Source organism: Eleutherodactylus coqui, chromosome 2 (genome assembly GCF_035609145.1).
Source record: "Eleutherodactylus coqui strain aEleCoq1 chromosome 2, aEleCoq1.hap1, whole genome shotgun sequence".
Taxonomy (NCBI): domain Eukaryota; kingdom Metazoa; phylum Chordata; class Amphibia; order Anura; family Eleutherodactylidae; genus Eleutherodactylus; species Eleutherodactylus coqui.
The window spans coordinates 298,697,581-298,725,516 of NC_089838.1; the positions used below are offsets into that span (position 1 = coordinate 298,697,581).

At 43.6% G+C, this 27,936-nt stretch overlaps 2 protein-coding genes across 11 annotated transcripts in view; both read left to right on the forward strand.

Annotated features, from left to right (window-relative positions):
* The window catches only part of ANK1 (ankyrin 1), a 184,126-nt gene extending 177,152 nt beyond the window's left edge, over window positions 1-6,974 (forward strand). For all 10 annotated transcript variants that reach the window (XM_066593421.1, XM_066593413.1, XM_066593416.1 and 7 more), the window contains one exon: window positions 5,530-6,974. Coding sequence is in view for 1 of the 10 variants with exons in the window: in XM_066593418.1 (XP_066449515.1) it covers window positions 5,530-5,556 (27 nt within the window). In the remaining 9 variants the exon portion in view is untranslated. The remainder of the gene's footprint in view (window positions 1-5,529) is intronic.
* A 9,380-nt stretch (window positions 6,975-16,354) lies between these two features.
* NKX6-3 (NK6 homeobox 3) lies at window positions 16,355-21,700 on the forward strand. The gene is made up of 3 exons (XM_066590041.1): window positions 16,355-17,538; window positions 18,643-18,812; window positions 20,942-21,700. Exons 1-3 carry the CDS (start codon window positions 17,166-17,168, stop codon window positions 21,170-21,172), a joined length of 774 nt encoding a protein of 257 aa, XP_066446138.1. The 5' UTR covers window positions 16,355-17,165; the 3' UTR covers window positions 21,173-21,700.
* The last annotated feature ends 6,236 nt before the right edge of the window (window positions 21,701-27,936 follow it).

Below are 27,936 nucleotides of genomic sequence, written 5' to 3' on the forward strand. Positions count from 1 at the left end.
TCCCCCATCACACGGGTGCAATGCTACATGACACCCAGAGGGATGAGCTGAGATAAATATAGGCAGATGATTAGTGCCGGTGACATGTTGACTAGTTGTGCACCTGAGGACATACACAGCTGGTAATTACCACCGCTACTGTACAAATCTATAAACTAGTACTGAAATACAACCAGCCTGAAGAGTTAGAATCCCTGGTAGTCCATACCAGGGCCAGTCTTAGGGGCTTACGACTTGTGTGGTCGCGTAGACTGTATCAGCTGCCCCTACCGAATGGGTCACCAAAGTTGGCTTGGTACCTGAAGCTTGTGGCCACCATGAATCTTAAAAGCGTAATCCCAAGATATTATCTTATGAAGTCATATTATCTTATAAGTCACTGATTGTTGGTGGTCCAACCACTGGGACTTCCACTGACCATGAGAATTGGAATCCCATGCCCCGCTAGGTTTGCGGAGCAGCCGACGAACATACCATTCCTTTTATATCTACGGGGCTGCTGAAGAGAAGCCAAGTACAGCGCTTGGGAATATTCAGCAGTCCAATAAAGATGAATGGAGCGGCAATGTGTAGGCAAAACCACCTCGGCAGCGAGACACGTTAAAGATCCGGCGGTCAGACCCCAACCAATCTGATCATGGGGATAGTGTGATACCATATTGAACATGGCAGGTTCCCTTTAAGCACTCACCAGTGTTGTTTGCATACATGTACATATCGTTAAGCTGATTGCATATTTGACAATGTTTGCCACCTGATCTGCATTCTGTTATGTTATACTATTAGGACATTATGTGTGTGATGTTGGGAATGGTTTTCCATGTAGAAATGTATTCCCTTTCTTGCTTAATCTAGCTGGAGAAAAATATGTACTTGTAGCTTCTTAACCCTTTGCAATCCAATTTTGGATTCAGGGATTCCTAGGGGGTTTTCTCTTTCTGCCATAATACAATGGCACCATCTGCTGGCTAGAGCCAGTACTGTGGTATAAGACATGCGTGAGAGGCCCCTGACAACAGAACGGCCAGTAATATACAGTAAGAATGCCCTGCCGGACGTCTTCGGCCATCGGAGCTGTACAGCCTTCAATCAGAATGTCTTTAGACATCAGATAGTGGATTGTAAAGGATTAATGAACCCTTTTAAAGTTCTATTAACATCACATCTGAACATTTGGCATGCAGATGGAGTATGTTGATGTGCCCATAGACTAGCATCAGCCAGTCTATATGTTTATTACAGTGTACCTGACTTTTCAGAATAAGCTGCTGTGTGTACATGAGGAATAACAGTATTTCTGGGCAATGACTTGTATCCTGCATTTATCACCAATTTTCCTCTCTGCAGGCTGTATATGTAATTCTCAGTCTTCCCTGAGCTGGTGGGTGTAGATTAGCTGCTATGATGTTTCCACACTGCACGCATACTCACGTAGTATGTTAAGCTGAAAAAAGACATATGTCCATCCAGTTCAGCCCATTACCCCCAATGTTGATTCAGAGGAATGCAAAAAAACCAATGAGGTTGAAGACAATTTTCCTTATTTAAGGGGAAATAAAGGAGAGCAGAGTATCTTTTCCATCTCTCTGAGCTAGTGGATGAACACTAGCTGCTATGATGTCTCCCATATATTCCACAAAAAGCAGAGTAGGATATCGGCCTGTATCTCTGTAATACACCATCATACGTTAAGGCAGCAGGGAGGATATTATACAGCAGTATGGAGCAGTGTAGATGTGATTTCAGTAGCTGTGAGATAGTAAACACTATTGGCTGCAGCGGTTTCTGTTTGAGCTTTTTTTGTCTACCTCCTGCAGCAGCTTTCTTCTCCTCAACCCTCTCATCTCCATAAACTTCTATGAGCAGCTGTAGACAACACTATCCCCTACCCCTCCCTCACTCACACATACACACACTGTTGGACTGGAGTGCTTAGGGCCCAACAGTAAAATTCATTCTGGGGGCCCACAGTACAACTACATGTAAATATTACCTGATCCCTGTTCACAAAATGCCTGGCCGCCACATTGTCTATACACCTCAAGGGAAAGGTGACTGCATTTGTGTGCAGCCCTGTCTCCACTGACGTTTGTACAACTCATGCAAGTGTAGGGTCTTGGGGGTCCACTCCTGGCTCAGGGCTCATAGGAAAATTTACTTGTGTCTCTGTGGGCCAGTCTGAGCTTGGACCGAGACACTTCCTGTAATCCCTCCCCATGTCTCTATTACTAGAGACAGACTTTACTTGACAACAGGCAGTGGACAGCAAGTAAGAAGGAAGGGAGACCCCTAGTGGCCAGCACTTTAGAGTGATTTTTTAGCACAAAAACATTATTTTAGGTAATTAAAGTGATTTGCACTTTTGCTAGTTATCACATTGACTATCCAATAAGTTTGTTGAAAAGTTAGGGTGTATTTACATGGGCGATATTCTTGGACAAGTTCCTTGCAAGATGGAAGCAACACTCAGGAATAGAACCCATTTATTTGAATGGGTTAATGCACATGAGCAATTTTTCACTCGTACCGATCGTCCAAATTTGAAAAATTGCTGCTTGTCCTATTCTGTGAGTCTCGCACGAGGACATGTAATGTGCGGTGTCTCGCCAGCAGACAGCACACGGACAGAATTAGAATCACGGGCGCAACTCGCTCTCAGCCTTAGGGACCATTTAAATGTACTGCCAAGCATAGTCACTAGACTTTCAACACGAGGGTATCCTGCAGTAAAATGGATATATTTTTACACAATGGGCAGGTGCATGGGTACACAGTTGCATACATCTAGGTGCATGCCAGACATGGTGCCCAAAGGTAATGTGGACACAGCGCAAATGCATACATACCATAGAGTCCTTTGTAGAGAGGGGTCCTTGTTAGGTCCATGTCGTTTGATACCTATGCAGGACTTCCCAGGGGTCATGAAAAATGGGGTAATAAACTAGACCCTTCTGTACGAGACGTCGAATCCTGGAGCTATAATGGGGGCCCCTATGTTCTACATATGCTTAGTATGTAGAGCATTACAAAATGCACAAGGGATAGAGCTACAGGGGGGGCAAAAGTAATAGTTGCACCCAAGTCCTGGTGACCATAAGGGCCCTCTTCCTCATGGGGATACCAGTACTGGTTCTACTTTGAGGTCCAGGAGGTTTAAGTTGCACAAAGAAGAGAATGTGTTAGCTCCATGATGTGTTTGGTGAATGATGCGGATATATACAGCACAACATGTACAAGAGGGCCGTCTGGGGTTAATTTGCAGTAACGAGGTTTGAAATAGTACTAGAGAGGGCAATGAAGGACACATCTGGGACAAGAGATTGGACAGAATAAGGACAGGAGAGGCAGAACAGGATTAATTAGTATAAAGAGGACACAATGCCATTTCCGCTCCGTGTCAGCGCTGCTATTACACACAGACAATACCCGCTCTAATTCTAGCCCATCCAGCTAAATATACGCACCAGGCAGCGCCACCCCAGGGATCGCTTCTTACTAATCACTGCTCACAGGCGCACAGTTCTCTATAGGAAAGAGCAGGAAACCTCAATAAGTATTAATCCTCCAGTCGTCGTCTCCTGTCAAGTTGTTGAACATTCTGGTTAGCCTTTTGCTCTGTTATATCTGTTTCTGGAAAAGCTGGGGGACAACTAATCTAGCTGCCGCTGCAGGACATGGGGGTTATAGCTGCCGCTGCAGGACATGGGGGTTATAGCTGCCGCTGCAGGACATGGGGGTTATAGCTGCCGCTGCAGGACACGGGGGTTATAGCTGCCGCTGCAGGACATGGGGGTTATAGCTGCCTTGGCAGGACACGAGGGGTTTTAGCTGCCACTGCAGAACTCAGAGGGGCTATAGCTGCCACTGTAGGACACTAGGGGTTGTAGCTGCCATGGCAGAACAAAAGGGGTTGTAGCTGCCACGACAGGGCACTAGGGGTTATTGCTGCTGTAAGACATGAGGGGTTGTAGCTGCCACTACAAGACACGAAGGGTATATTGCTGCTGTAGGCCATGAGAGGTTATAGCTGCCACTGCAGGACACAAAGGGGTTATAGCTGCCGCTGCAGGACATGGGGGTTATAGCTGCTGCTGCAGGACACGGGGATTAGAGCTGCCTTGGCAGGAAACGAGGAGTTGTAGCTGCCACTGTAGGACACTAGGGGTTGTAGCTGCCACGACAGGGCACTAGGGGTTATTGCTGCTGTAAGACATGAAGGGTTGTAGCTGCCACTACAAGACACGAAGGGTATATTGCTGCTGTAGGCCATGAGAGGTTATAGCTGCCACTGCAGGACACAAAGGGGTTTTTGCTGCCACTGCAAGACACTAGAGGTTACAGTTGCCACTGCAGGACACGAGAGGCTATTGCTGCCACTGCAGAGCACGAGGAGTTATTTCTGCTACTGCAGGACATGAATGGATTATAGCTGCCACTGCAAGACACAAAGGGGTTATTGCTGCTGTAGGCCACGAGAGGTTATAGCTGCCACTGCAGGGCACAAAGGGCTATTGCTGCTCTAGGACACAAAGGGGTTATAACTGCCACTGCAGGACATGAAAGGGTTATACCTGCCACTGCAGGACATGAAGGGGTTATAGCTGCCACTGTAGGACACGAGGGGTGATAGCTGTCACTGCAGAACATGAGGGGTTATAGCTGCAAATGCAGAACACGAGGGGTTATAGCTGCCACTGCTAGATATGAGCAGCTATAGCTGCCACTGCTGGAGGGGTTATTGCTCCTTAAGGAGGTCACTTTTACTACTGAGGGCATTAGTACTACTAGGGCCAGTAGAAAGGGCATTGTTACTACAGGAGTCACTAAAGGTGCATTATTAGTACTGGAGCCACATAGAGGAGGCACTATTACTACTGGGGCCAATAAGAGGGGGCACTATTACTACAGGCACTACTGAGAGTGGGCACTATTACTACTGGGCCTTTGAGATAAAAGCATACATTGTGATAAGCCATGCCCTAACCACACACCCTTTTACCTTGGCTGGTATTTTTCGGTGGCAACCCTAGGGGACACTGTCAGGAAGAGATTTCAGTGGTGAGTGGGCCATGACTTCAGCGAATGACTGAGACCTTCTAATTACATTATATTAGTAAGTTGCCAACATACATAATATTTACTGCCCTGCACTGATTATAATGGAACCCTGGGCCTCCAACCAGCTATGGGTCCTCAGGTACTTCTCTAATGCCCCAATAGTCAGTTCGTCCTGCCAAGTTGTTTAATAGTCAACTTTTTCTTAGTAATATCTGTTTCTGGAGTGACTACCAATATGGCCACCATTACAGACCCCAAAGCAACTATTGCCCAGACACCGGTGATGTGTCAAATGAGCCAATGATGAAGCACTATGGGTTCAGGTGATGTTCAACTTCATATCGTTACTAAATTAGGGGTTTAAGGAAGCGGGACGAACACCCCGATGGCAGCCATATTGCTTGGCACCCTACCTATATGACTTCAGGCTGTAACCAAAGAACTAATTTTCACTTTTCCATCTTTCCCCAGAACTACACCTCAAGTACAAGCTATTGAAGCCGACCTGACTGCCATTCACTGCACCCCACAGAATACGAATCAGAACCGAATTTCTCCTCGCTCATCTATTAGCAGACATCTCCCCTCCTGGAAGAATAAATCACCGAGGGGTCCCTCCCCCTCCAAAGTCCGAAGCAGACGATCACCCCCCTGTATGCTCACGGCATGAAGATTTGCACCCTGCATGTTACAAAGTAATATGCATGAGATGACATTGGGGAAGAGGACAGAGTTGCCCCCCTTCCCTTCTTCCCATTTTTCCCATTCTTCAAAACACACTTGCCCCCTCCCCACTACCCTTTACCCCCATTTTAAGCCCCAGCGGGGAGGGGGGGCATTTACGGAATCGGACTGGAATAAGTTGGCGACACTTTAACCCTTTCCTTCCACACCTATCCCAGCTGCAAAATGCTTTGTGTCTCAGATGTATATCAGTACTGAGTATGTCTATACACTCTACAGCAGCGTCAAGGGAGCCCCCGACCCCCCCTTCCCCCTTATACTTTATATTATACTCGTCTGTCCGTCGACAAACAGCAATAGGAGTATCCCTCCGCCTGGGTAAGGATTGTCTTCCAGGCCACAGGGCACAGCACAACGTTGACTGGGCAGACCAGGCAAAGGGTTCTTCTGCATGTTGCAGTTATAATTTGCGCTCCAAAACTTTTCTTCGAAAGCGAAAAGGGCTAAACGTTAAGAGATACTCAGTATCGTCACGCAGGGAGACGTCTTCACCCCCAAGGGGGCTACAAAAAAAAAAGTGTATGTAGATACTCAGTACCATTATACAGCGCGGCATGTTCTTCTTTTTCAGGTGGCTATGGCATTTTTAGGGGCACCATTATACAGTGCAGCATGCTTATTCTCAAGCTACTGGTAGTGCATAAAAGGTAGTCTGCATTATTGTACAGTGCAGTACGTTTATAACGGGGGGACGGAAGTGTATAGATATAAGCGGATCCATTACATTTGCAGAGCAGCATGTTTATTACCCGGGGCTAGGAGTGTATAGAGATACTCATTCTCATTATACCGTGCAGCATGGTCATTAGATGCCCAGCATCTTCCTACAGTGCAGCATGTTCATTATCAGGGGCTGAAAGCGCGTAGAGATGCTCAGTGTCTTTATACAATGCATTAGGGGAAGGGGGGGTGCGGGGATTAAACTGCCCCCCTGACTCAGGAATGTGGTTCCAGCTTTAGGGGGGGAGGGGAGAATTCTATATATTAAAGCAACCCCCCTCCCCAATCCAGTTATCCCAAGTCCAGACACTCCAGCCCTGCTCCGGAGAGATAAAGCACTCACCTTCACAACCTCTCCAGCGCTCTTTTTAGATGCAATTTCTGATATGCATAAGAAGCTGATTGTACAATAACTGCTCATATGGGAATAAATACTATGCAATATAATCTTATCACGAGTCGTTCAGTCTGTGATATTCAGAATTACCACATGGCGGTGCTGTTGAGTCAGATTTGGATTGCTTGATGTAGGTGGGATGGATATATACATAATAAATATATATATATATACATATATACAAAGGCATCTACTAACATGTGTGTATATATATATAGATATATATATATAGATATAGATATATATATATACATACTCCAATCAGTTCTGTTGGGGAACTAGATGTCACAGCATGCCATGATGGGAAGACACGGAAAGTGTGTGATATGAACAAGTGGACATGTATCCCATATGCTACATAGAGGATGAGCGCCGTGCATAGGACTGACATGGGATATCATGAGACTGGGACACGTGTGAAGCCTCTCATCATTATATTAGAAAGCTACATTTGTTGTATATGAAAACATACAATTTTCTAATATAACTCATATATCAATTGTTCACATTTTTAAGATCTCTGCTGCTGTCAGTGAATAGAAGGGAAAAATATCTATAGATAAACAGATCTATCTCTCTGTATATATATATATATATATATATATATATATACACACATATATATATATATATATATATATATATATATATATATATAGGACACTTTTCTTGGCCTCTGTTAGGTGAATAAGGACCTATGGATGCATTTTACATACAAGCCTTGATTTTCCTTTAGGAGTAAAAAAAAAAATTATATATATATATACACACACACACACACACACACGTATATATTTTATAATCAAGGCATGTATGTAAAATGCCTCCATGGGTCCTTATTTACCTAACAGAGGCCAAAAGAAGGGTCCCTTTTGCCTCCATTAGGCCAGTTTTACTTTTTTCCTCAGTTCTATGGAATAGCGCAGCCTACAAAGACATCTACTAAAAAAATCGTATACAGTTTTTAACATGGGATCCTATGGCCAATGTCTGATACTCAGGGACGGCACTTCTGTTTCCTGCTTTGTATTGCAGTGAAATCTGGAGCGCTTCCAGTTTCCATGTCTGCCATGTTGCATGTAGCACACCCCAATAAAGGCCTGGGAGAAGGGGAGCAGATTAACTCCTGTTTACTTGTTTCAAAGCTTGATGGTTTCTCACCTGCATTGCAGAGGCATCACACTTGATCAGATATTCCTGGTGGTTGCTGTAGCATTTTCTTTTCCTCTCAGTCATTGTTACTGGACCTCGGTTATTTGTGATTAAAGAGGTTTTTCTAGGTAGCGCCCGCTGTCAGTGCTGGGATATACTGGGTCGGAGCGGAAGCCTCTGCTCTGACCCCAGTGTAGTGGCCAACGCTTGTAATTGCAGGTGCAGCTCTCATTGAAATCAATGGGACCCCAACCTGCAATAACAAGCACATCTCCCATTGATTTCATTGATATCACTATAGGAAAAGTGGTAAAAGTCTGATCAATGGGAGCATTGCAAAAACCCCATACCATCACAAAAATGGGGGTCTTGTGTCCACTTCCTGCTTGTATGTGACTATTTCCATCAGCCCCAGTGAAATGAATGCTGCTCTACACAATCTCCATGTCACTGCAGGGGGCGCAACGTGCTCAAAGTGAAGAGAAGACACTGGACTCCTGTTCTTGAGATTGGTGGGGCTCTTAGTGATGAAACTCCCTACCAATCAGACTTTTATCACCTATCCTATGGATAGAAAAGTCTATTTCGGGAATACCCCTTTAATGAGTGCAATGTTGAAAACAGCAAGGAATTTATGGAGAAAATATATCAGGAAATTGCACAACTTTCACCATCAATCGATGTATAAACTTTTATATGATACATTAGAACTTTGTCATTTTCACAAAAATGTTATAGTTTTGCCGCTATTACAAACATTGTGACAAAAGTAAAAAAAAATTCGATTGAGACTATTTTTTAGCAAAAACATTAGCAAAACAAAATATCCAATTTTCCACCAAAAGCAACAGGGGATCAAAATGGATGTGTTATATGTTTTCTATGTAAAATGCTGCAACAGAGAAAAACAGCTAATAAACACACCCAGTGCAAACACCAAATTAAAGGGAACCTGTCACGTTCCATAAACACCATAAACTAAGTTATATAGCTAATTGGACAGGAAACGTGGAGTCTGGTGGTATACTTCTTATTCGTTCTGTCGTGGTCACCCCTGTCCCATAACGAACAGTATGTGTGCATGCCTGAAGAAGAGAGTCACGCTCAGAGTCCAAGTGCCAACTTCCACAGGAGGAAACAGGGAGTCAGGTAATTATATCAAGTACACCCCGGACTTCACACTCCTTGTCCTATAAGTAGTACCATAACTTATGGATAGGTTTCATTTAAATGCCAGCTCAAGGAAGCGATGGAGACCATTGCCAGCTGGTATACTGTTCATAGAGTCCTTCCACTTTGTGTTTACTGCCATAAACTGGTTTACAGCACCTACCCTATTGTACCCGTGTATAGCATACTGCATAGGGTGACTAAAAGGCATACGCAAGGGTTTTCGGTCAAGATGCCATAAGAATCTGAAAGAAAATTGTAGCATGTTCCATCAGATGCCATATTAGGGAGCACCATATGGCGGCACATACATTCAGCTCTATAGGAAGGAGCTTTCAGAGCTGTGTGTGCCTTCATCCACATTTCTGCTCCAGGCTAGGCTGTGTGCACAAGCCCTTAGTTACAAGGTCAAGGTCAAAGAAGTGTAGGGACTTAAGGAATTGTCACATGTTCCTTTTATAACATGCTTTGTTTTGACCGTGGCTAATCTATAGGGATTGTCATATCTGCAGAACGGGAAGGCGCTATTGTTACCGGGGACAGCTGCAGTTCTTGTACAATGACTGCAAAGCTGTATTCTTGCACTGACTCATAACTTAAAGGATTTGTGCAGGATTATTTTTAAAAAGAGTCCACTTTTTTTTTTTTTTGCTGTATTGACTTTTTTTTTCCATCTGCTGTGGTGTTGAGAGTGAAACTCACTCAAGAGAATGTGCAGTGCTGGACATAGACCCCCTTTTTCAAGTAATCATGGAAATCAATGGGCTGTCCATACAATGCAAATGAATGCCATGTCCTCCGGAGTGAGAGATGCTCTTTAATATCACTCTCCTTTTTAGCTAATGGTTGAGAATCCTATTAAATGGGATGTCCCACCACAGTAACAGATCACTTTCCGATCAGTGGGGGTTGCTGGGACTACAGCTGGTACTTTGAACAAAAGTTTTCCTGCAATGAACCTGGCAATCTACTGTGCAAGGAACTGTAATACAGTCCCAATTACATGGTGGCAATGGTGTAAAAGGACCTTCTGCTCCTTCAGCTACAAGATCTGGAGGATCCCAGTGGTTGGACCCTTGTAAGGGGGCTACCCTGTTGGGGTGTGTGAAGAAATACACAAATAATCCTAGCTGATAAATGTATTAATCTGTTACAGAGACATCTATTGGCCAAGTTGTGTAATAACATGTTTGGTTTAATTTACTCTGAACGATTTTTTGATTGGTAGTCTTCAAGTCACCTGATAGAGAAGGGGTGGCAGAGTTGTGGTGGAGCATGCTCTGAGAGAACTGGTGACACAGTTAGTTTTGGAGTAGCTCACGAGGAGTGACTGTGGGTCTCCCAAGTCTACCCTGCTGGTAGAAAAAGACATCTACCTAAGCTAAAAGGAAGCTGCTGGGAGTGGGGAAGAAATGCTCAGTAAGAGAGCCTAGAGCATTGGGTCACCAGTAGAGATGAGCGAGTATACTCGCTAAGGGCAATTGCTCGAGCGAGCATTGCCCTTAGCGAGTACCTGCCTGCTCGGGAGCAAAGATGTGGCGGGTGGGGAGGGGAGATCTCTCCCTCTCTCCCCCCTGCTTACTGCCCCAACTCATCTGTCAACCGCGCCGGCAGCCGAACCTTCTCTGCCGAGCGGGGAGATACTCGCTAAGGACAATGCTCGCTCGAGCAATTGTCCTTAGCGAGTATGCTCGCTCATCTCTAGTCACCAGCGTGTCTGGTGAGGATGGGTTGGTGATCCCGGAGGAAAAAAAAGCAGTGATGCCATACATCACTAACAGCAACTTGCAAATGCTACAGAGAATGCCCATGCTGGTTATGCAGCAGCTGAACTTGAACAATAAGTGTAAGTAGAGACCGGTCTTCAGGGTAGGACTATAGTGTGCACACTTAAAAACAACTAAGATGGAACTATAACTCCCATGTGGTCGACCACTGCCATTTTTGAGCTTAGAACTGTGCTGCACAGGAGAGTGCCCCCCAAGCCGTGAGGGCACCTGGGAGGCTACATCAATAGACTCTAAATAATGTGGAGACTTGGATCTGTTCTCATTGTTAACGAGGATAGGAATCAACTGATCAAAGAGAGCTTCTATTGCCCTGATCAAGCAGTGGACTGTTATTATAATTACTAGAGGGCAGTGTGTGCCCACGTTTAGGCCATATTTTGGCTGTAACGACCATCAGGCTTGATGACACACTGATTATGCCCTGTCGAAATCTCATTCCAAATCCAGTTATTACTAGTAAAGAAACACTGTAAACTGTGTCTTTAAACCCCCAGTCGTATTCCGAGCCCTTGTGCAGTACCACGGCCACACTGCACCCTCAGCAATCACATATAGCATATCCGAGCAGTATGTTCTACTGGTATCAGATGACCAAGCAAACGTACAATCGACTGCAAGATATCATAGTCACTGTGTTTACAATCCTATATACATGTATGATGACAATGGGAGGGCACAGTTACTTTACACGTTACACCGCAAACCGTTAATAGTTATTGTGGTGACAGGCCGTAGGGTTAGCATTTTTACAACTGGAGAGGATGATGCACTCTAGGCCCTGGTCTATGCGGTGTTCCTCACTGCAGCCATCATCACCTGCAGCTGTCTCTTTTATGATGCACTCTCTTCTGCACATGGAAGCTCCTGCCGGGCCACACTCATAACAATGGCCATCTTCTGGTCACGGTAGCGTCCATCACTCAGCTCCAGTTGGGAATTTAGTGACTCCCACTACTCATGCATACTCTGGCTCTTGCCAACTGGACTGTCCCCTGCTGCAGAAGCTGCCCTGGCAGAGCCTCCTCAGCGTTCACCCCTAGCAGGGGGGTGAGTACCTGTCAAGCGGCATGTGCCACACTCCTCTGTTCAGTGCACTCACTAGCTGATTACTATGATGTGCTTTGAGATGTCTCTTTTAGAACATCTCTTACGGCTACTGACTTAAGGACCCCCAGCTCTGGTCATGTGATCACAGGTCCATAACACATACAGTCCCAAACAGCGCTGGCAGTCCTCATCATTGAAGAATTTACAACACAGGCTAGGGGATAACTTTATGATGGTGTGGGTCCAACCCCTGTGACTGGGGGTCTGGTCAACCCCCACGTAAATAAAGTGCAGGTCACCCGCTGGTACACTACTACTGCATTCACTTCAATGACAGTGCTGGAGATTGCCGAAGCACTTGAGCTCGGTAATCTTCGATGCTGCCGTTGAAGTGAATGGAGCAGCGGCGCCCCTGCACGACCCACACTCCATTCACTTGGTACTGACCGCACCCTGTTCTCAGGATCAGTGGGTGTCCCAGTAGTTGGACCCCGTCGATCAGAAAGTTATCCCTTATTTCATGCATAGAGGATAACTTTCTGACTTGGCACAACCCCTTTAAAGTGGGGGCTCATCCACTACATTGCGATGGGCAAAATGAGCTGGCACCCAACTGAGCGCAATATCAGATTGATGCACTTACATAGTAATCAGGAATTCAGAGCCGTCCTACTGATGAACACAACAGAAATATCCATAAAGCAAGCTCTGCCAATGCAATTGGTACTTTCAAGTTTTTTCAAGCCAGGTCCCTGACTATTGGCTTTAAATGGTTTTAAGAGATTAGAAAAAAATGCAATAAACAGCACCACCTTCGCCCAGAGGCTTTGTCTGGTATTACAGCCCAATCCATTCAAGTGCTATTATAGAGGATCTACTGTATCACCTCTCCTAATATGTCTGCTTTATTAAATACTTGCATTCTCCAACAAAAATAACAATTGTGAAGCCTCTTTTCTTAGCACTTTGGCATTGTGACATTCTTGGTATTTCTCCTGGAAATGTATGAATAAATTGGCAACAGGGTGCAACTATGTCCTTTGCCAATAAGATGTGTCCTTACAGAGTCTGAACCTACTAGGACAATGTCGGACTGCGTAGGGACACACCTCCTTGGAATGGTAGCAGCTACTTGTCAATGTAATCATACATTTCCAGGGGGAATAATGGAGGGATGAGATAAGGCAGAGATCTAAAACAGATGCTTCAGAGTTTTTATTATACAAATCCGTAATAATAGGGCAGCTACTACTATTGTTGAAAAAGTGTCAAAGGAAGTTTAATTTCAATTATGGCCTAATTACACAAAACAAGATAAAGATCAGCAGAAGCAAATAGACGTTAGATAGTGCCGTCTGCCTGGTCATAGGTCAATAAGGCTGCTCTCACATCTGCATTAGGAACCTCCTTCTGGAGATTCGGTACAAAATGCCATAAGAGAAAGTCTTGCATGAAGGACTTTTTCGGCCAGTAAAATGACGGAGAGTCAAACGGACACCATTAAAGTCAATGAGGTTCGTTTGGCACCATTCGGTTCCATCGTAAGATAGATCCATTTGGCTAAGGGATTCCCCTTTCCTACTCCAATAACGGAACAGGAAACCGGAACCCCAATGCAGATGTGAAAGCAGCCTAATTATTAGGGCTCCTGCACACTGGTGAGAGCGATACCGGGCCATGATGCATAGTCCAATATCGCTCTCACAATCCATGGGAAACCCCTGGATGCGAGGCATTTTCATGTTAAAACAGCCTCCCATCCCTGTGGGGGTTCCCTTTATTCTATTGCTTTCAATGGAGCGGCAGCAGCGCTGGCCCCATTGAAAGCAATGGGAGAAGATCGCGCTCCTCTGCCACTGCTGTGAGAGCTGTGGCAGGGGATTCCTTTATCCCCGCGGGGAGTCCCCTCCTCACTGAACACTGCTACTGCCGCTGGCCTCATTGACAACAAGATGAAACCCCTGGATGTGACAGCATCCAGGGGTTTTACCTCCAAAGAATCCTACTGCAGTTGTCACAGCCACAGCAGGGGATAGTGATTCTCTCACATCTCTTTCAATGGGGTTGATGCTGCTGCCGCCGACCCATTTAACACCAAACAGGAGAAAACCAGAGGATATACAAATTCCATGTGGATGTCTTATTGGATCTGAGCCATGGGTCCATTATTGAAAGGCACAGATCCATTGCATGCCTTCTTTGAAAAAAGGGCTCATGCACCCAAACCTATTACGGCTCCCTATAACCTGTTTGCTGTATGGAGTCGTAATATGGCATCTATACACTTCCATTAGGCCCAATTATATCTACATACATCTGCTATTTCATACTTAGGCATATGAAGGTTTGTATCACCAGATGAAAGACATTCTAGAAAGATTTTTATAAAGTAGTGCCATAAGGAGCAACATATGGTGACATGTAGGGTGCCTACTGCTGCAGAGACTCCTTGAGCCCTCATGTATGCCTTTGTTTCCTTTCCTCCATAAAGAAGTATTCTACTACATTAATGAAATATTACTAATTGACAATTAAAGTAACCCTCCATTCTCAAGGCAGGATTTGGTCCCAGGCCTGGAAGTGGGGGGCATTACATGCCACTGTTCTTCTCTGCCAATGTCCTCCTGATCCGCCAGTTCCGGGAAAAGTCTTCAGCCATCCAAGATGGCCACTACAATTTTCTAACTACCTAACGCACATTGTGCACTGCTTTCTTACTGGCCGGTGTTGTTCATGTGAGTCTAATACTATCAATGCACTGTGGGAATTAGGTAGTTTGAAGATTGTGTGGCAGGTCGGGGCACCACTGTCACCCTCACCTCTTGCAGTATGAGTCACTAGGTGTCCACAGTCTAGGCTATTACCTCCGCAGTCGAAACAGGAGAAGGGTATCCCCTCTCCATACAGGCTCAGATCTGGTGAGCGTCTGGCAGGCTATCAAGAAATCCATTGTCATATCATTATACTTGGCCCAAAATGCACTGTGGGAATTAGGTAGTCTGAGGATTGCATCAGCCATCTTGGATTACTGAAAATGGGTCCCAGAACTGGCAGATCAGAGGGAAACTGGCAGAGAACAACAGTGGCAGGTAATACAGGGTGGCTCAAAAGTGTGGAAACACCCATATAGAATAAAAATGGTTTGGCAGGTGAATGAAGCACATGTGTCATCACTGAAGATTTCAATCAATGCAACCCAACGGACTCCCATTACCCACAATGCAGTTGCCAAACTTCTTTCCAAATTCCGATAAATAGTTTCTATCACTGAGAAACCAAAATCTGCTGATTGATGCCAGCACTGCGGTTGGGTGGCATTGATTGAAATCTTCAGTGATGTCACATGTGCTTCGTTCACCTGACATAAGGATGATCTCGACACGTTAACATGAGAACAAATGACGCACACCATTGTATTTTTGATGAAATTCTCTGCTAGTTTCATATATCATACATTTACCTTCCCATTCTAAAAATTTGAGTTCAATCCACTATGAAAGCGTTCAAAATGGCCGTCATGTTGGTGACAAAGCCTAACAGGTTTCCCTCTTCCTCTACAGCTTGTATATAGAATTGAAACACCATCTGCAAAACTGTTTTCATTCTCTATGGGTGTTTTCACACTTTTGAGACACCTTGTATAACAGCCCTGTCCAGTCCCAGGACAAGCTTTAGTCCTACGACTGAAGGGTAGCTTAAATTGCTAGTAGATCCCAAATCTGCACACAAATTCCCTCACTTCTTCTGGCTTCCATAGCTGACATATTATCTATGTCTTTTAGGCAACATATTCCATCTTATCAGCAATGGTCATATCTTAATTGAGGTCGATATGGGTACTAGTCCGGGAGATAACTGGTTGGGTAGTGGAAACTCAAATCATTTGTATAATCAGCAAGAAAAAACAGTAACTCACATACTCCACCCTTAATAATACAGAATGATATACTTCAAGTAGTAGAAAAGGTAATAAGGAAGGACTGACCGAATTGGAGATCCGGGATTGCATTCCGTAATCTATTTACTAAATATAAATCCCATTGTGTAGGAGAGGGGATAGGCAAAGAGTCAGAGAGTAGACAAACATCTCGGTGGAAAAATCAAACTCATTAATTCCCTATCTTAAAGTTCAATTTATCTAGGGACGTCCAGCAGGGTACGAAGGCTGTGGGGAGCCGCCAATCATTGGCCATCACCCATCGCATTGGCCAATAGCTATATGGAGTGACTAAGGGGAGGAGGTGAGCCAATGCGAAATATACCTCACCTGAATAGTATCCTTATCATTTGGCAAGCAGGGCTATAAGACGACAGAAAGTTGTTGGGACTGAGATATAGATAGGGGGGGAAAGCAAAACTAGACCGAAAAGCAAGGTTTAAAAAAAAGTACAGGGGGACTTCCAAGGAAGAGGTGAACTTAGAGAAGGAGCTGTATTAAAGGGGAAGTTCTAGAATAAGATATGAGACAGCTATATCTTGCAGAGACGAAGGACAAGCTAGGGGGAATCTAGGTGGAGAAATCGAAAGAAAGGAAAGTGAACAAAGGAAATGATGATTGCAGAAGGAATGAGATGGAGTGGAAGGCAATAGAGGGAGAGAACAAGACAGAGGGGGGAAGAAAAAGAGAGAGCGCGCACCGAAGGAGCTAGAAAGTGAGAAATGAGAGTTTGAAAGAGACAGTGACGGAGTGAGAGATAGTGAGGAACACACAGCCGGGTAGGGAGAAAGAACAAGGTGAGACAGAAAACCAGTGGGATTGCAGAGAGGGAGCGTGTAGAAGAGAGAGCAAGAAGAAGAAGAAGAGTGCAACTAAGAGTCGGAGAGAAGACATTACAATAGAGTAGTAACATCAACAGAAGTAAGAAGCCAGAGGAAGGGAAAATGAGACGGTAGTTCAGACATCTGGAGATTAGACCTTCTGAGAAGTTTAGCCGTCTGACTTACATCCAATTCCATTTGATATACTCTACGGACAACCGGTAAAATTTAGGAGAAAGTTTGATGAGTTTGACCCATGGTGAAAATTTTTCCAGCAGTTTCGCTGGTACCATATTAGGAAAGCAGCTGAGTTAAAATAATTTAGGATCATGGAGACCCATCATCCTGGAGCCTTCATGTTGCCTCCTTATTCTGAAATCAAAGCCCCTCCTGGTTGCCAGTTTTCTGCCCACACAACTTTTCACAAGCTGAGTAGCACTGTATTGGGATGCCATCTCCCAGCCGGGACCCCACACGGCATTTCAGACATTCTCGGCCGACCACTACCAACTCCACATAGTGGGATGTTGCCAGCCTACCCTACAGTGCCAGGATATGGAAGATCATCAGCCACCGGTGGCTGTTTCGGTGAGCAAGGAAATATTATGACCAAAAGTGGAAGCCCATACAGCAATCAAAACCAAGGTGGCTGGACGGACATTGGGCAGGAATGGAGAACAAGCAACAGGACCCTCAGCAATGGTAAGTAAATGATAAATCTAAAGGGGTAACACAAGGGGAGTAGCAGATAACCAAAGTTTGTTGAAACTAGTATTAATGTCTACCACCACAGAAAATCTAAAAATTGAGGTGAATGTAGTTAACCCCAAATCCATTCACAGGGTCCAGGAAGCTGAGATGTTGGGGTAGCAAAATCTATTTCAACTCTTTTATTCTGAGGGACCATCACTGATTAATAGCTCTACAGTTTGATGACCCTTAAAAACAAATCACTATCCTCCAGTTTCCTGGACCCCAATTGAGTATGACATGGAGAGAATATTTGGGTTTTTAATGGAGGTGCAGAACATCGAAACATGGATATATCCAGGCAAAACTAAAACATATATAATGATAGCTAAAGTCAGTGGTACAAAATTATTGGGATTTCCGATCATTTTTGGTGGCGTCTAATGGGCATGGGAGATGCCCAACATCTTCTCGGGGATGAATTGGTCATTTCAGATTTTTTTGTCAATTTTTTTGTTATTGGGGATCACCAAAATCATATGCCAGTCAACAGATGGTTCAGATGACAGCCACCTGATGTCCATACAGATATATTGTTTTTTATTATATACTTGTAGTAATGCATAATTTTAAACCATGCAATGCATCAAGATTAATGCCGATTTCCACTGAAATATTGACATTTTCATGGTGACCTTTTCAACGCCGCATATGGAAAGCTTACCATATGGATGTATGCATTAAATATGTTTGCACTAAATCTGGCTTCAGATAAGGAACAGCACCAAGGTATTGGCTACTGCCTTATGTGGCGAAGCCGGGATGATGTTAGCATATTACCCAACATTGTGAGATTTTGACCTATTTGGGCTTATATATCTCCATAATTAATCAAGATGTTCAGCAAAGGGTCCTTGTGACGTTATAAATTGATAGAAAGCTATGAACTAGGATAACAGTGTCTTGGTACACATGCTCACCTCAATCTCAAAAGTAAACTTTTATCTTTGCAATTGAACGATTCTCATACCTGTATGAATGACTAGTCCACTCGCTCGACTAGACCTGTTCTAGAATTTGTTGACATATCAAGTTAAGTGCTATATCTATATTCAGGTCCCTCAGCAAGCACAGATGTATCTGCAAGGAAGAAGCACACCCGTCCTACGTTCACGGGCCACCAGATCTTTGCCTTGGAGAAGACCTTTGAGCAAACAAAGTATCTTGCAGGACCAGAAAGGGCGAGATTGGCATTTAGTCTTGGCATGAGTGAGTCCCAAGTCAAGGTGAGTTCTTTGGTGCTTTATGACATTTCTTACTTGTTATCACCATGATTGTTTTATTCTATGGAAAGACACAGATATAAAGTATTAAAATGTAGTAACCTCTCTCAGTGGAGAGTTTTCTGCACATCCATCGTAACTATTGCTAATATAATTCAGATCCCTATCTATTTGCAGTTCAGAAAATATTAAATATGAGTTGGATGGATAGATAGATAATAAGATAGATAGATATGAGATAGATATTAGAGAGATAGATTGATATGAGATAGAGGGATAGATATGAGATAGATAGAGAGAGAGAGAGAGAGAGAGAGAGAGAGAGAGACGATAGATAGATAGATAGATAGATAGATAGATAGATAGATAGATAGATAGATAGATAGATATGAGATAGATAAATAGATATGAGATACATAGAGATAGAGAGATAGATATGAGATAGATAGAGAGATAGAGAGATAGATATAGATAGATAGATATGAGATAGATATAGATTAGAGATGAGCGAGCGTACTCAGAAAAGCACTACTCGCTTGAGTAATTTGCTTTATCCGAGTATCGCTGTGCTCGTCCCTGAAGATTCTGGTGCCGGCACGGAGCGGGGAGCTGCAGGGGAGAGCGGGGAGGAACGGAGGTAAGATCTTTCTCTCCCTCTCTCCCGCCCGCTCTCCCCTGCTCCCCGCTGCGACTCACCTGTCAGCCGCAGCGGCATCCGAATCTTCAGGGACGAGCACAGCGATACTCGGATAAAGCAAATTACTCGAGCGAGTAGTGCTTTTCCGAGTACGCTCGCTCATCTCTAATATAGATAGATAGATAGATAGATATGAGATAGATAGATAGATAGATAGATAGATATGGGATAGATAGATAGATAGATAGATAGATAGATAGATAGATAGATAGATAGATAGATAGATAGATAGATAGATAGATATGAGATAGATAGAGAGATAGATATGAAGATATGATAGATATGAGATAGATAGAGAGATAGATATAGATAGATAGATAGATTGCTATGAGATAGATGGAGAGATAGATATGAGATAGATAGAGAGATAGATATAGATAGATAGATAGATTGCTATGAGATAGATAGATAGATAGATATGAGATAGATAGATAGATAGATAGATAGATATGGGATAGATAGATAGATAGATAGATAGATAGATATGAGATAGATAGAGAGATAGAGAGATAGATATGAAGATATGATAGATATGAGATAGATAGAGAGATAGATATAGATAGATAGATAGAATGCTATGAGATAGATGGAGAGATAGATATGAGATAGATAGATAGATAAATAGATATGAGATAGATATATAGATAGATCGATAGATATGAGATAGATAGACAGACGATAGATATGAAATAGATAGATATGATATATATATATATATATATACATATATGAGATAGACGATAGATAGAGATAGATATGAGATAGATAGATAGATAGATAGATAATGAGATAGATAAATAGATATGAGATACATAGAGATAGAGAGATAGATATGAGAGAGATAGATATGAGATAGATAGATAGATAGAAAGATATAAGATAGATATGATATGATATATATATGAGATAGATAGATATGAGATATATAGATATGAGATAGATAGATATGAGATAGATAGATAGATAGATATGAGATAGATAGATAGATAGATAGATAGATAGATAGATAGATAGATAGATAGATAGATTCATAGGTATGCGACAGATTCAGAGACACAAAGACAGAGTACAGGTATAAATAATGTTCAGGAGGGAAGTAGATTTATTAGGAAATTAAACACTACAACAAGGCGGCAAGTCTGAGATTAGTTGGAGGAAGATCAGACGCAGTGCCAGAAAACATTATATTACTGAAAGAGTAGTAGAGGATTGGAGGAAAACTTCAAGCAGACGTTTTTGAAAAATCATCAGTAAGTGAATGTAAGCTGCCTGGGATAAGCATCTATCTATCCATCTATCTAGCATTCTTGAGAGAAATAGTACAAAGCCAGACTAGACTGACCAGTGAGGCTTTTATTGGGACGATCTTTGATGGATGGATGGATACCGTAGATAATGCAAAAAAACCAATTACCTTCTTATTACTCTTCTCCAGGTCTGGTTTCAGAACCGTCGCACTAAGTGGCGTAAGAAGAGCACTGTTGACCCTTCAGGCCCACCTTCCCTTGGTTCTCGGGCTCCTGGGGACCTAACACCCTCTGAAAATGAGGATGATGAATATACCAAACCACTAGATCCTGACTCTGACGATGAGAAGATCCGCCTGCTACTGAGGAAACACCGGGCGGCATTCTCTGTCCTCAGCCTGGCCCCTCACAACCTGTGACAGAGCAGACAAAAAGCATCCAGGGGCCAAGAAGGACTTTACAACCCAAAAGATATCCCTATCAACCATGTGCTAGAAAATATACTGGGACACGCATGTTCTGGAACACACTGGAAATTCATCTATCATTCTCCGCTGTCAAAAACATGGACAATGCCACATATTGCAAGGGTACATGGAATGATAGAACTTTATCCGGACAGTTGTATCATGGTGACTGGTGACCCGTGTGTCAATCACTCTCATCAGTGGAATTACAGATTTCCAGAAAGATCTGGAGCTTTCTGACTGCAGGCCCCGAAATCTGTGCAACCTGGACTTGCTGCATTGCGTCCGACGAGTCCTCATGATAAACTGTCAATGAATGGAGACTCTGAATATGCTGCACTCCAAAAAGTATTTATCTGCTTACATAAGGACTGCTAGACCCGAAGAGCCCAACAGAAGACAAGACATTCGGGAGGGACACTATTTATATTGGGGCCAGTTTGAAAAGTGACCTAAAGGGAATCTGTCAGCTCAAACTTCCTGTCCAGACTGCAGGCATGATGTTGTAGAGCAGGAGAAGCCGAGCAGATTGATATATAGGTTTATGGGGAAAGATTCAGTATAACTTATAATATATTCATTTATATCTCTGCTCATTCTGACCTGGAAAGTCTAATGGGCGGTCCTACACAGAGGTAGCTGTCAATCACTAATAGCTCCGCCCATTGGACTGTTCAGCTCAGAATGAGCAGAGGTATAAATGACTAAAACACAAGTTATACTGAATGTTTTCCCATAAAACTATATATCAATCTGCTCAGCTCCTCCGACTCTATAACATCACGCCTGCAATTTGGAGAGCAAATTCAAGCTGACAGATTTCCTTTAAAGGTTGTATAAAATTAGAAAAACATGGCTGCTTTCTTCCAAAACAGCACCACACCTGTCTACAGGTTGAATGTAGTATTGCAGCTCAGCCCCATTCACTTCAATGGAGTTGAACCACAATACAGACACAACCCATAGGCAGGTGCTGCACTGTTTTTGGAAGCAGCCCTATTTTTCTAATGCTGTACACCCCCTTTAATACCAAAGACTGAGGCCCATCAGTGACTACTCCACAGTTCTGAATAGTAATATCCAGTAGAGGAACAAAGAGTCATCTGCTACAGAAAAAAAAATCAGCATTATCATACTGTATGTCCGGTGATGTATGGGGCAAATACAATTCCTGTAACGACATGTGTATCCAAAATGATCATTAAAAGTACACAAGTTCCATTGTTTTAGTGTTTGTAAATTGAAGAGATTGTCCAGAATTAGATAAATGTGGCCACTTTCTTCCAGAAACAGCAGCACTCCTGTCCATGGATTGCATCTGGTATTGCAGCACAGCTCCATTGAAGTGAATAAACATTAAACTGCAATACCACACACAACCTGTGAATACGAGTGGCGCTGTTTTTTTTGGAAAAGAGTAACCATGTTTTTCTAATCCTGCAGTACCACTTTAAGTAAAGGGGGATGAGATACACCTCTACAGGCTGGCGTGCAAGGAATGGGGGAACCAGGTGAGAGATAGAGGTTATTTATCTAAACAAGGTTGAACTTGATAAGGATGCTTTCTCGTGGAGCGGTTTGGTTGCAGATAAAACTACACCAGAAACTACATCAGCGAAAACTGTGCTGGAATAATACCTCCACAGCGCCACCTATTGGAAGGCAGCATTCCTTTAAGTCAAAGTTAGACTCTTTATACAAGCCTTGTAACAATGACTGGGAATTAATGTTAATATAAAAAGTCTAACTTTGGCTTGAAGGAATGCTGCCTTCCAATAGGTGGCACTGTGGAGGTATCATTCCCTCTCCCTTATTTGCATATTACCCAGAGGAGCATGAATGGCCTTATAAGCCTCCTCACTCACCGTCTAGGTGCTGTCCCTAAGAAGAAAATATAGCGTTTTTGGGTGCTGTTACACGCAGCGTTTCACCCCTGAAAAATGCAAGCAGAGACACTGATTGTATCCGGCACCTGGACTCGTCAATGCAAACTGCACAATGAGTACAAGTGTTGGCCACAAACCGTGGAGCTTTACCTGCGTTTAGTCATGGAGGAATGCTGCTGTGTAATAGCAGGCTTATTGCTTTCGGGTTCATATCCCATATAATATATGGCCATCTACACTCTGTAGTGATTACATCTTAAGCAGAGAAGTTACTACAAGTAGAGGAACCACCCTATATATGACTGAGACAACATCATTTTCTGCCTTCTTTGTATATTTAAATACCCTGGAGAAGGAACAATGCCTTGTTGGTGCTCCCAGCACCAGTGGCATATGCCTCCCAAATGTGCCCCTGTTCTATAGGCTTTTTATCAGATTGCAGCAAGGTGTACAGAAGACATAAACACCAGATAGGTTCATGTTGCACAGCGATATTTTAAGTTCTCTCTGAGCTGGTTTGAGGAGTTGTCTGCCTTCTTAAACACTGTGCACAGAAGAAACTGCAGTTTCTGTTCTCTACAGCACGCAGAAACAGAAGAATCAGGGAGGACATTAGAGAGGTACTGAGCAGTGGAAATGTGAATAAATAACAGTAAGTAATTCACCAATAACTCATCTAAAAGCATATCTGTGGGTCTCTACTTCTCCTCTGCTCTATAGACTTCAGTGAGTAGCACAAGTCTTCTACCTCCTCCACTTCCTTTTCTCTGTATTGGTCCGTTTATGTTGCAGGTTTTCCATTGCATGTGGTCAAGATTTCTTAAAGGGCCACTCCAGTGATTAGTTTTTCACTCACTATGTAGCTTTCTCTCCAGTATATACAAGTCAGCTAGTGTTACCTTGGTTAGTCATCTGAAACTCCTAGCTTGTTTCTCCTCAGATGGCCATGTGATCTAAATTCTTACCAGCTCAGATCTGCTTGGAGTTATGCTGTCTCAAACTGGTCCGTTTCTCACTTTGTGTGAGGCTGTTATATGTGCCCTACCACAGAACCTGCCTCGAGGGGGACACATACACTCCTATCACAGGTACTGATGATGATTTCACAGCTCCTGTCACACAGTTATAATAGAGGAGATCACAACTCATCCTCCTGACTGTATACTTATGGTCTATAACCTATTTAGGTGAATACAAAAGGTAATGATGATAATTAAACTGTCCCCCCAGCAAGCAGAAATGGTAAAGCCTCTAAGCTAATGCTGTGCTGATGCATTATGGGATAGATGTGAGAGTGATACCAAAATCTTTTACCATCAAGATGGTGCCTGATAAGTATCAGACAGGAGGCTGCACTGCATGGAAGTGACTGCAATACACAGAGGGGACCTCTAGAGAGTGACAGGCAATCGGGTGAGGGGGGACAGGAATGAAAAAATGTTTTCCCACCAGAGTGGCCTTTTTAAATCCCATCCACATTGCTAACACCGTAAAATGTGCTGTGGAAAATCTACAGTGTTTGAACATACCCTAAAGAAATTGCCTACTTTTGACAACCTAGAAGATTCCCCCAACGATGAGTTGATCAGCAACGATCAGCTGTAATCTATGTTGAAAACCAACAGTTAGTATTCAATTTTCCTGCAGCGCCACCACAGGAGAAATGTATTATTACACAGTTCTCATTTAAATCAACGGACTGTCCATGTAACGCACTGATATACCAGGTACTCGAGCCTTATTTATGATATATGGATGCGCTGGCAGTCATAGCAACTACTAGATGAAAATCCTAAATGTGAGACTCTCATCTATTTAAGGGGTTATGCCAACATGGCATCCACCTTTCATAGGCACTATTCTGGCATATCAACCTCATGGATGGGCATACCTCTCTTGGGACCCCCCCTCTCAAAATGGGGTAGGAGTTGCACCTGTCCTGGCGGACCTTCTGCTGTTCTGTTAGGACAGGATGGCCATTGATGTGAATGGCTGCTCTGCAATACTACATGTCAGGCTGGCAATGGCTGCCCCGGACAAAATCAGCATTTTTTAATGGGTGCCAACAGCAGGACTCGGGGCAAGAGCCTCACATTCTAAAAGGGGTTGGACATCTTGGCACAACCCCTTTAGCTCAGAATTTCCTGTAAGAAAACTTAAAAACCAGAGCAAATGATCAATCTATAAAATAACAATGGCCCAGCATGGCAGGAGGTTATATGTCATTCTGCACCATGATACGCCAGAAGTCGTTTTTGGTGCTGCAGGACTGGCGACAGTGGAAAGAGAATTTCTCTGGGATGATTTTTGGTGCCAATGCTGGTGTTTCTGCTGATCAAGGTCCTACACCATGAGGCAGGTTTATACTCAGTTTGCTATGACTTATGTTTAGAGATGAGCGAGCATGCTCGGTAAGGTCAGTTACTCGAGCGAGCATCGCTCTTCTCGAGAAACTGCCTTCTCGTCCGAGCGTGCTTGGGGGGGCATGCTCGGGAGAGCGGAGGGGAGGGGGGAGAAGAGTGAGAGAGATCTCTCTCTCCCCCCACCGCCCCCCCCATCCCCTGAGCACGCTCGGACGAGAAGGCAGTTACACGAGAAGAGCGATGGTCGCTCGAGTAACTGACCTTACCAAGCGTGCTCGCTCATCTCTACTTATGTTCTAAGGGTTAACAGCATTATTTGGGCTGTGCATTCTCATCTCTTCTCATGGAGCAGCCCGTTAGGCCAGACGTAGAAGAGCTGCGGTCAACTGCACAGTGGCAGAGGGCCAGACGCAGAATGATCAATGTCCAGCAGCCTCTCAGACAATGCTCAAAAACACAGAAAGGGAACATGGGCTAAATGAATATCTACACCAGTTATCTTATATGCATTATACAAGTCATAGTAATAGAGAAAAACTCAGGGAAATAGCGGTTCCCCATTCAGCATTGGTTTTACAATAGGACATTGAAAAGATGCTAAATCAGCCCTGCTGTATAGGTCTTCTGCCCCCGCAAATATACAGAACATGGGCCTTTTTTAATTGCTTTTTTGCAATTATATACTATAACCCCAATTCCAAAAAAGTTGGGCCGCTGTGTGAAATGTAAATAAATGTAAAGAAAAAAAGGATGCAATGATCTGTAAATCTCCTAGAACCATATATTCTTCACACTAGAACATAGAACACATCAGAAGGTGACGGGGAGACATTTTTCCATTTTCTTTTATAAATAATAACTCATTTAGGAATTGATGGCAGCAACACAACTCACAAAAGTTGGGCGGGGCCGTGTCTACAATTGTGCAGCATCCGCTCTTCTCTTCACAACAGTCTGTAGACGCCTGGGAAGTGAGGAGACCGATTGTTGGAGTTTTGGGAGAGGAATGTTGTCCCATTCTTGTCAGATGTAGGATTCTACCGTGTTTCCCCGGTAATAATCCCTACCCTGATTTTTTTTTTTTGGGGGGGGCGCTTGAAATATAAGCCATCCCCCAAAATAAGCCCTAGCTACACTACATAAAAAAACAATACTTACCTAGCAGCCAGCGTTCGCACCCCTTGCAGACTTCCGTGTCCTCCTGCCAGAGCAGTTCTTCCTGGTGCTGGCTCTCATTGGCTGATGTAACCAATGAGAGAATTAGCTTGCTGAAGGCAGGGTATTCAAGCCTCGCTACCAGGAAGAACTGCTCAGTTGGGGTGCCACAGGACACGGAAGTCTGCAGCAGCGACAGAGACCAGTGCGAGGGACCTGAATGCTGGCTGCTAGGTAAGTATTTTTAGACCACCACCCACCCCCGAAAATAAGACACTGTGCCTCTTTTGAGGCAAACCTTAATATAACACAGTGTCTCCTTTTTGGGGAAACACAGTAGCTGCTCAAGAGTCCGAGGTCATCCTTGCAGGATTTTCCATGTCATAATGCACCAAATGTTCTCTATTGGCGGAAGGTCTGGACTGCAGGCGGTCAGTTCAGCACCCGGACTCTTCTTTTGTGAAGCCGCACTGTTGTGATGGATGCAGTATGTGGTTTAGCATTGTCTTGCTATAATATACAAGGTCTTCACTGAAAAGGGCGTTGTCTGGATGGAGCATATGTTGTTCTAAAGCCTCTATATACGGCTCAGCATTGATAGTGCCTTTCAAGATGTGTAAGCTGCCCATGCCATAGGCACTAATGTAACCCCATACCATCAGAGAAGCAGGCTTTTGAACTGTGCACTGATAACAAGCTGGGTGGTCCCTCTCATATTGAGTCCACAGGACACGGCGTCCGTGGTTTCCGGAATAAATATCAAACTTTGATTCATCCGAGCACACAACAGATTTAGATTTTGCCTCAATCCATTTTAAAATGAGCTTTGGCCCAGAGAAGACGTTGGTGTTTCTGGATTGTGTTGATGTTTGGCTTCTTCTTTGCATAATAGAGCTTTAACTTACATTTGTGGATTGTATGGCGAACTGTGTTCACAGACAATGATTTCTGGAATATTCCTGAGCCCATGCAGTGATTTGTATTACAGAATCATGACTGCTTTTAATACAGTGACGCCTGAGGGCCCGTAGATCTCAAGTATCAATATTGACTGTCAGCCTTGTCATTTGTGCACATGAATTTCTCCAGATTGTCTAAATCTGGATGATATTATGTAAAGTAGATGGTGAGATATTCAAAGTCTTCACAATTTCTGAAATTGTTCCACAATTTTTAGGCACTTTTTTTTTTATTTCTGACCATCTTTCCTTCTGAGAGACTCTGCTTCTCTAACATGCGGTTTTGATACAGTCATGTGACTTAGTGGAAAACTGACCCTCCAGCTGTTTTTCATTAGTACCACTTACATTTC